Source organism: Cibotium barometz, chromosome 54 (genome assembly GCF_041138505.1).
Source record: "Cibotium barometz isolate CiBa-2024 chromosome 54, ASM4113850v1, whole genome shotgun sequence".
NCBI lineage: Eukaryota > Viridiplantae > Streptophyta > Polypodiopsida > Cyatheales > Cibotiaceae > Cibotium > Cibotium barometz.
The window spans coordinates 20769174-20779726 of NC_141099.1; the positions used below are offsets into that span (position 1 = coordinate 20769174).

General features: G+C 43.1%; 1 protein-coding gene across 1 annotated transcript; it reads right to left on the bottom strand.

Moving 5' to 3' along the window:
* Positions 1-7934: 7934 nt before the first annotated feature.
* On the bottom strand, positions 7935-9073 carry LOC147607937 (uncharacterized). The gene has a single exon (XM_086790096.1). It carries the CDS (start codon positions 8896-8898, stop codon positions 8497-8499), a length of 402 nt encoding a protein of 133 aa, XP_086646222.1. The 5' UTR covers positions 8899-9073; the 3' UTR covers positions 7935-8496.
* Between the last annotated feature and the right edge of the window lie 1480 nt (positions 9074-10553).

A 10553-nucleotide genomic window follows, 5' to 3' on the forward strand; every position in this document is an offset into this window, starting at 1 on the left:
TCATCTTGCCTTCTTTCTGATGGTTGGATCATCTTGCCTTCTTTCTGATGGTTGAATGGACAATGGAGATTCCCTTCTAATTGGGTATCATCTGAATCAATGCTTGGATTTTTTTGGTGGTGACCTCTTGCATTGGAACCAATGCATCTCTTAAAGTATCTCCTTTAAACCCTAAGTCCTATAGGATTTGAAAAAGGAGGACAAGAAGCAATTGCCTTTGAGGGTCCATGTGATAGAGAATAGAGAATATGTGTGTAGGCAAGAGTTGGGGAGGAAATAGAGAATATGTGTGGATTTGTAGGCAAGAGTTGGGGAGGAAATAGAGGAAGAGAAGGCAGAGCATGCACACAAAGCTACAAGCGTTAAGAAAAACGCATCATCGTTGTAATTGGCACCTAGATTTGAATTTCATAGAGTGATGTTTTGTGTCACCCAATAATTGTGACACTAAACATCACACTTAATAACTTTGGCCAATTGATAAATAGTGACATTATCTGTCATAAAAGATTGTGACACTAAATGTCACTCTCATAAAACCTTGCCAAAAAGACTTGCTTATGACACTATGTGTGACGTTTCTTTTATGATGTTAAACATCACCCCTAACATCACTAATGATTTATGTTTAATGTCCCCCATATCTTGAAAGCTCACACACAACAAACCCATGTGTTTTTTAGGCCATGTGAACGTTAGCATAGTGATGTTGACACATGAGTTTTCTTATAGTGATTTTTTTTTCCTTCTCTAATCCACCTCCTTGTGCAATACCCCCTATTGTTGAGTATCTTTATGATGAAATCCCCAGCCCATTAATGTATGTGTATTGGATTCGGGAACTGCTCATGCATGCATTGCACCACATACATGAAGTCTTTATCCTTTTTCTCCCCCCATGGTTTGAAATCATCTTTATAAGTTTGATTGACGACTTGACGGAAGTTATAATAAACCCTCCACCCCATCTTATCTATAAAAGGCCCACCCTCCTCATCAAGAGTATAATAAAGCATACCATCCTGGGCACCTCATCTATCGCCATAGGTGAAGGCGACCGGTCGCTCACCTCCTCCAAAGCATCCGTCACACCTACCCCCCGAAGGTTCTGAGAATCCCTCGCACCTAAGTGGCATCATGATGCTGCATGTCAGTGGTGGGGAGATCGCACCGTGGGGCAGATGTGAGTGGGGTCTATTGTGTGGAGGGGGATAGGTGATGATTCCTTGAGAACTAATGAGGGTAGGATTCATTTGGGTGCTTACACTATGTGGGGGTGTGTGTTTGTGGTGGGTGCTCCATGAGATGCAAGGTTCAAATGAGTTATGGATGCTTGGGTGTGCTAGGGATTGATATGGGTATGAGGGGTGTGATTTTTTTTGGGTGAGATGGGGTGGTAGTGGGTGTGGGATAGGGTGCTAGAGGGCTACCTTTGGGGTGTCCCTAGAAGGGAGAAATGGGTGGTATTTATAGTTCATCAAGCCATGGGTTGAGAGCACCTAACCATGGTTGGGGAAATCATGAAGGGGGGTCATAGAGGTAGACTTTTAGGGATGATTACAAGTACCCCACCCTAGGCCCTCATGATGGAACTAAGGGTGGTGAGGATAAAGCTAGAGAGAGAAGGAGTGGAATATATTTACAAGGGGTGATGCCATAGGCATATTATTCAGCTAAACATAAAATTTATAAGGGTGGATTTACAAGGCTCTTAAGAGGGAAAGAGTCGATGGGGTGAGGATACTATGCCCACTTGACCACCAAGAGTTCCCAGATGGAAGTGACTCTTGATTCGTACTTGTGATGCCACTTCACTTGTCCCTGTTTTGCTGCTAAAGAGTATCCATTCATCTCGTAAATGCACCGTCACCATTGGAGTACATATCCCATAGAATCACCATTTTTTATGCATGGATGGATGCATAAAATTCCTATGCATAGAAGTATCCTTGTGTGTGTGTGTGTGTGTGTGTGTGTGTGTGTGTGTGTGCGCGTGCGTGCGTGTCTATATTACATGATAATAATGTTAATCTTAGCATAATTATGCATGGATGGCACTTAAGCATGCATGTGCAAATATCAACACATATTTTATGTATATGGTATGGAATTTGTAGGCATGCATATATGGACGTTTTTTTGCCAACATCCCTTACTATTTTGCATCCATAATATATGTGGTGATTTCTTTATACATATATATAGCAATATGCATTTAAGTAAATACATATACATGTGTGTGTGTGTGTGTGTGTGTGTGTGTGTGGGTTTCACAGTGGGGCCAAGAGGGTGAGAAGGTGTCGGTGTGAGAGTGTGTAGGGAGAAAGTGTGGAGATGAGAGAGTGGGTGAAAATGGTAGACAAGGGAGAGAGTGTGTGTGAAATAGCAAGGATGGGGGAGGGAGAGTGAATAAGTGTGGTGTGTGTATGTGGGTGGTCACTCACCTGAGAGGGGGTAATAGAGAAGAGAGGAGGGCCTGTGTGGTGGCCCTCCATCATTATGCGCCAGCTGCCAGCCTGTCGGTGAGGGAAGGGGCCATGTGACGGCTAGCTACAAGGCTACTACCCACCGTCTTCTACACACGGAAGGAGAGGGGGGCCCTTAAGGTGACAACCCCTTCGTATGCATGGCCCATGGTCCCTTCATTGCTCAAGCACTAGAAAAAAAGGTGGACATGAAGCCAACTCATCATGGCAACAAGAAGCAAAGAGAGAGAGAGAGGAGAGGTCACCCTCAGAAGGTTAAGAGGATATGTGTCGCCTCAAAGCCCAGAGGTGATAGAGAAGAGAGGTGGGCCTCCTACGTAGCTATCAAGAAGAGAGCGATAGGAGAGAGGGAAGGGCCACAAGGTGACAACCCTCCATCATGCACGAGCAGCCCATGTAGGTGAAGGGAGGGATGTTGACGGGGGAATATGACTGCTTATTCCCACTGTGCAACCTACTGAGATTCACTGGTTATGCACGCAGCATACACCAGACAAATACGGATCTAACGCAAAACAAACATAGCACACATATCACTAAACACTATTATGCACGCAGCATACACCAGACAAATACGGATCTAACGCAAAACAAACATAGCACACATATCACTAAACACTATTAGACTGATCGCTTAATAAATAGTGTAGAAACACGATACATTAACAGATAACTTTAACAATTATAACGTATGAAATAGAATGAAAATACATAGAGACGTAATAGGAAGATGAATGTACAAGAGAGAGATAACAAAAAAAGAAATGGTCTTGCTTATATCAATCCAAAACAAAAAGTGATAAAATTGATAGCCAACCTTTTGCAAGGATGCTCAAGACTCATCCATTTATAGTGCTTGCTTGCAGTATTTGTCAATACTATGATGATAAGATGCACCGGGCTAAGTGTTTAAGGAAATGTCGTTTCTTGCAATAAAGTAGGTAGGCCTGACGGTTGATAGTGCTGACATGCAGTTGCTCGGCAGTTGCTCTGGTGCTGGTCTCCGGCTCAAGCTAGCCTACAACTAATGCTTAGCACACCCGATGGGTCGAATTCCCAATCCAATGACTCAAACCCACAATATTATTTTCCAGACTGTTAGATGCCTTTTATCCTCTTGGTGAGTTTTGATCACAGCTAATGGAGGTGTTAGTGAGATGACCTCTGGTTTAGCGCTTGTAGAGGCCGGATCCTGAATGCTGTGGTAGCATGCACATCCTAGAAGAGTAGACCTGGAAGGCGGAGGATGACGAACGCCTTCCACGAGATGAATTCTAGGGATTGCGTTGAGTAGTACTTGATGTGAGTACTGGATCTCGACAGTTTCGTGGTGGTTATCGGTTTGTTGTTGCTGGTCTTTGTCGTACTAGCTTCTTCCAAGCATACTTGCCTTGAGGTTCTTGATGTGAGTAAGGATCTTGGCAGTTTCGTGGTTATCGGTTTGTTGCTGGTCTTTGTCGAGCATTATCATGGTGATTAACCGGTCATGCAGCTGGTCATAGTTCTGCTGTAGAGCAGTAGAATAATCCTTTAGCACTTCCAACAATTGCAGCCCTCCTATATTGATAGGTTCTTGCAGGTTTAGTGGGGGGTTTCTCCACTTCCACTGCTTTTGTCACTTTCCTAACTTCACCACTTACTTTAGAGCACAAAGTGATGCTCTAAGGTGATGAGGATAGCTTTGCCTCTACCCAGCTATATCAGGTAGGAGCACAGAGATGGGAGGTAGAGGAGTTGCCCATGATCCTTGAATATGAGGATGGCTCTGCCTCTACTAGTTATCCCAGCTATATCAAGTAGGAGCACAGAGATGGGAGGTAGAGGATTTGCCCATGATCCTTGAATATGAGCCCTTGTGTTTGCATGGTCCTCCATGTTACTACTGCTGGTAGTAACTTCAGAACCAAACTGTCTTCTTGAAAATGGTCTTCTGGTGTCATTGTTGCTATATCTCCATCTTCCAGAATGTTGGGTTCTTTGTCCTCTCCCACCAGAGTATTTATCTTTGTCATCAAAGCTATTACCGTCGTGCTAGCTATTAGCATAGCTAGGAGTGAGTTTTTGAAACCCATTCTTTGATCTCTAGTGTTGCAAAGAAGGTGGTTCTCTTTTTGGCTATCCTTGGCTTCTCCCTTTGTTGTAAGGATCTTTACTACTGCCGCTGGGCCAAATGACTAGCCTTTACTGTAGAAACTTCTATGAGGACCTAGACAACCGCCATAGATGGTGGCTTCCTTTTCAAGGTAATGGTGGTAACTTTGTCTTGTGCAAACAAAGATAGAAGAAGGAACTAGGGGCTGTTGGGTTTTGGGAGTGTGGTGTTGTACCTCATGGATGTACAGATGGGTTGTACTTTAGTTTTGGATATGGGGGTTGGGTTTTCTAGGGTTAGAAGTTGGCCTTTGGCAGATATATGGTTTTCTTCATGGCTATGTGCAGAGCATGTGTAAGGTGACACCACCTCCGGAGCCTTGGGTTGCATGGATCTGGTCACCGCCATGGCTGATGATTTGGCCCCGCCTGTGTGGTCGGCCGAGGTACTACTTCTTGCTCATCCAGAGCTTGGACTTCCACCACGTTCACTACAGGTTGACTAGGTATGAAAGCCTGGGCTCCCACTAATTCTGCTTTATACTTTTTCCATAGTTCACACTCTAACTTCTGGTGGCCTTGGCCATGGCAATATAAGCATGAAAAAATAGGCCTTGCCGAACCACACTGACATCTTAGTAGGGAGGAAAGTTTTTGCGAATAATTGGGGTGTGCGAAAGCTGGTCGGGCATAGCCATGGGTTGGGTGTCTTGGATTGCAGTCACACCACTAGAGGTTGGATTATCGATTATGGAGGGGTCTCCTGCCATTGTAGCAATAGGCTTCAGTTGTATGTGTGGCCATCCTGCTCTGCAGATGGTGCACCAAAGTTCATTAAAGTTGCATTCATTGGCTCCATGTCCATAATTGCGACACTTCACACACGAGATGTCTGACCGGATGGTAGGAGTGGGCTTCGCACCTTCACTGGCCAACTGAGCCATGCTGCAGCTAGTTCCTTGGCTGTCTTCCCTGCCTTCTTGCTCTTGGACCTAGTCTTGCAATCTTCCTCCTCCTCGTCCGATTCCTCATTGGCTGTGGAATCATCGAAATCATTCTCCTCATTCGAAGATCCAGATGAGGACCTCTTAGACTTCCTTTTACTCTTGGACTTTTCCTTGCTTTTGCTCGGGCCTACCAATACCCACTATGCTGTGAGAGCTGAGTCTACAAGCTACTCCATGGTGATGGTAGCTAGGTCAGCAAAACAAAGCGTTTGAGTTGCTCGCTGAGGCACTTCATGAAGTAAGACTTGAGAATTTCCTTTGCGAGTCGATTAGTTGCATCTAGCCTGCATATGAGTTTCTGAAACTTTGCAACATAATCTTCTACTGTCATTCTCCTCTGGTTCATTCTGTACAGCTTATCCAACACATACACATGGATGTCTTGTCTTCTCTGAAGCATTGAAGGAATGCAACCTGGATGGCATCATAAGTGGCGAAATAGGCGTACTCATACTGAGCAACCCAAAGAGTGGCACTCTTCTGGAGTGTGAGAACAAAGGTATCCTTTTTGAGTTGTTAATCAATCGGCCCACAGGTACATTGACATGCCAGGCGGTGTCAAACGTCAGGATGTGAGCATCTACATCATCCTAGGATTTCTCAAAAAATTTGGGGTACTTTATGTTCACAGAGCTAGTTGGTGCATCGTGTTGAGGTAGCAGAAGAGACTAAGTTGCGGGGGTGGTGGTGGAGGAGATAGTATGAATAGTGGTGGGTGAGGTCGGGGTAGTAAGGGTGAGTGGTTCTTCAGTGGGATGTGGGCTGTTCTAGTTCAAATTCATCGGGTTGGTCTTCAAGATTTACAAACAAGAATTGCCGAGCTTGGTTGCATTGCAAGTAGTGGCTTTGACATGCTGAAAACAAGGGGAAGAGATTCAAACACTATGGCAATCAAGTAGCAAGCAAAATGGCAATAACAAGCAGCAGCAAAAAGCATCGTGGTTTGCCAAAGTGTTGATGGGAGAATATGACCGCTTATTCCTATTGTAACTATTGAGATTCACTGCTTATGCACATAGCATACACTAGACAAATACGAATCTAACGCAAAATGAACACAGCACACAGATCACTAAACACTACTAGGCTGATCGCTTAATAGACAATAATATGTAGAAACACGATACCTTAACAGATAACTTTAACGATCATAACGTATGAAACAGAACAAAAATACACAAAGATGTAATAGGAAGATGAATGTAACGCAAAACAAACACAACACACAGATCACTAAACACCACTAGGCTAACTGCTTAATAAACAATGTAGAAACATGATAACATAATAGATAACTTTAATGATCATAACGTATGAAACAGAACAAAAATACACAAAGATGTAACAGGAAGATGAATGTACAAGAGAGAGAGAACAAAAAAAGGAATGGTCTTGCTTATATCAATCCAAAATAGAAAGTGCTACAATCAGCACAGCCAGCCTTTTGCAAGGCTCAGGACTCATCCATTTATAGTTCGTGCTTGCAGTTTTTGTCAGTACTGTGATGATAAGATATGTCGACTAAGTGTTTAAGGAAGCCTCGTTTCCTGCAAGTTATCAAATCTAGGATATTCCATTACATTAGGAATGGAATCAACCATAGCATCCATAAAATGAAAGAAAATCAGAGGAATATTACACATCTCTAGTCTAAGTGCTAATCTAGACCATTTAGTTATTTAGCCATACTTTAGGCTATAAACTTGACTAGTTAAATATATTTATTTTAAAGATGAGAAAGATAAAGCTTGTGGTGAATGTGGAATGGTGCCTTCTAGCTTGTTGAGATACAAGTTGATCACATCAAGATAACTCCAGGTGCTAATCTCCCCTAGCAATGATCTTATTGAGATAACTCTAGGTGCTAATTAATCTCCCCTAGCAATGATTGCATTAAGATAACTCTAGATGCTAATCTCTACTAGCAATGATTGGTGTTAAAATTGTTCCCCTAGTACTTGAACAAAATGTTTTAGAGGGTTTAACAAAAGAGACACGATCAAATTGGCATGTAGTTTCCAATAGAGAACCAACATCTCCTTTTTGGATTAAATTGTTCATGCTTTTAAAAAAATCTCTAGACCTTAGAGTTTTCAAAAGTATCCTTTAGAAGTTCAACACAAGATTCATGAAAGATTTTGCAATTGTGGTGATGTGAAAGCTGGCATGTGTTTGGAGCAAAAAGAAAAAAATGATGTCATCTCCTTCTTTCTCTTACTCTCTCCTTGAGACCTCTTATACGACATGATGCCTTCTCCTCTCTGTATATGATGAACCCCCAAATCTCTCTCTCTTATAGGGAAAGGAGCATCGAGGTAATGATGCAAGAGAGAGGCTAACCTTGTTGTTTTTTTTTTCTATGTCTCAGTTTCTAAGGTCAAGATGTTGAGGGGGCGATTGTGTGGGCCGGGCATTGAGTAGGGTAGTTTATGTTGCCCATGTAAGGAGGGTGATGAGAGTAGGCAACATTGGGGGGGCGGTAGGTAGTGGAAGGAGAAGGCCCATGGGAGGATGAGGACAACGAGGAGGGGGGAGGAGGCAACGGAGGAGGCATCAACTTAAGGTTTAAAACCATAGTGTTTGTAAGGTTTCCTCAATAAATTAATGAACTACACAAAAAAAAAGTAATTAACATAAAACAATGATAGAGCATTGTGGCAAAATAAGGGCGAGTCATGTTTCAAGTAGTGTTTCGGTTATAAGACAATGAGTAGTTGATGTGGGGTTTGAGGGTTTTCCAAGGCGCCATGGGTGCTAGATATGATATAGTTGATGTGGGATTTGAGGGTTTTCCAAGGCGCCATGGGCGCTAGATATTAAGAAAAATATGAATGAGAAGCTTGCGGAGGGTAATCCATAGACGGTCGGACCCACACCCTGCAAGCGCCCGGAGGGCCGTTTCACATTGTAGCTCAGCAGCTGCCAGTGGAGGTCGACGGGGCGCCCGTCTCTGAGGATATCCGCCAGCGGGACGAGCGGCTGCGCTGGCCGTAGAGTCGGATGACGAGGACGGCACTCCGGAGAGCGGACGCGTCCCCCACGGCGATCTTGAGGGGCTGGGGCTGGTGCTGGTGCTGGTTGATGGGCCAGGTCGGGTAGAGGGTGCCGCCCGCTTCTTCGTCTGCGTCCTGGGCGGCCTTCCACGGCAGAAGGGAGGTGTGATAAGGCGAGCTGGCCTTGTGCAGGCCCTCCACACGTGTGCCTCTGAGTGCGACCCAAGCTACTGCGTAGGGGTGCATGAGCTTGCCCACTCTCAGCCGTCTCACGTCCTTGAGATCCTCGGCCGATCTAATGCGCAGCTCCAGCACGTCCATTATTCTGAATCTATCACTCACTTGCACAGCACGGAGAGAGAGAGAGAGAGAGAGAGAGAAGCGCAGATGAGGATATGGGAGACGCAGACAGCGAGAGAGAGAGAGGAGAGGGAGCGAGCGAGCGAGCAATACGATCCATTTCGACCACTATATGACGCTTCGCTTTTGGAAAGTGCCTTGCACGATCGAGCAAAAGGGGTCAAAAATAAAGATCAATCATTTAAGGTAAGGTTACAAGGAACCCACAAATATATATATATATATATATATATATATATATATATATAAAGAGAGAGGGTTTTTTCATTTTGTATTTAAAAAAAAGTGGGGTAGAACTTTGTAGATAATTTATAACAAACACTCCAATCTCAAGTTTAGATTTATATAAGGGAAGTAAAGAAGCAGAGAAGAGACGGGGAGGTCTAGCCTAGAAGCTTCATTCATGCTAAGGGCATAATTGATGACATTCTCTCAAGTTGCATTCTCCTATGTATCCTTTTGGATTTACACACACCAAGCACCGCCTCAACGATTTCAATTGGCTGCTTGGCAATCCGAGGTCTTCTTGAGCCGTTAGGTTGTTAGCTTCAATATAGGAAGGTACTAATCTTTAGCTTGATGTTCCTAAACTATTCAATAGAATCAAACACAGTAATAGAGAGCTAATATATAACTTTCATGGGTGTCTCATTCCATACCTTAAAGGCTTGTACTTGTTTATGAAGTGAGATTTTCTTCCGAAATCTCGAGCTCCTTCTTGTCACCAACAATAAACTCCAAATATCCTTTTCCGATGTGGAAGTTTCTCATCTTGAACTTCTTGCTTGGAAGTTATTCTTGTCCCCAGTTTCTCGCTCACAATCTCGAATAGATTGTTATCTACAGTAACTTTCACCTGTACCAAATATAGTATTATGTAGATCAAATCAGACTTGCAAAAACTTTTATACTGGCAACAATCTTGCAATCTCCCATAACGTGTTTGATAGATACATACACAATTACCAGAGATAATGGTGATCACATAACGAGTCACATCAGTCCATTAGCATTGAGCTAACATATCATTAATGTGTGGAGCATGCAACAATGCCCCAATCATGGATTGTCACATCACTCTAGTCGCACACAAATAAATAGATTGAAACAATCCCAAGTAAGTAAAAGCATCACCCTCACCCCCCCCCCAAAAAAAAAAAACTACAAGAGCATAGAGCTACTCATATAATAAAAATAGGTGAGCATCGTAAAGTGTTCTCGATAATCCTAGCCACTTAAATTAAGTTTTACTTTTTACTGAAGTTGTAAAGCAACACCGACGATGGATGTTGTTAAAAATTTTGTTTTAGCAACATCCACTTTGCGATACCTTTAACAATAGAAATTTTAAAGCATTAATGTGTACAGAAAACTAGGTTGTAAAGCGACGTCGATAGATGTTCTTAAAAACATTATTTTAGCACCATCCACCATGTAATGCCTTTAACAATGGTAAACTTTAAAGCATTAATGTGTAGAGAACACCCTGCTTTGTAGTTTGGTGTTTTAGCAACATCCACCATGCAATGTCTTTAATAACAATGGCAAACTTTAAAGCATTATTGTGCATAAAAAACTCCACTTTGTAATTATGTGGCCGGAGAATGGATGCCTTG

Excerpts from the sequence above, each read along its gene's own strand:
- LOC147607937 (XM_086790096.1), bottom strand. The coding sequence starts at position 8,898 with ATGGACGTGCTGGAGCTGCGCATTAGATCGGCCGAGGATCTCAAGGAC.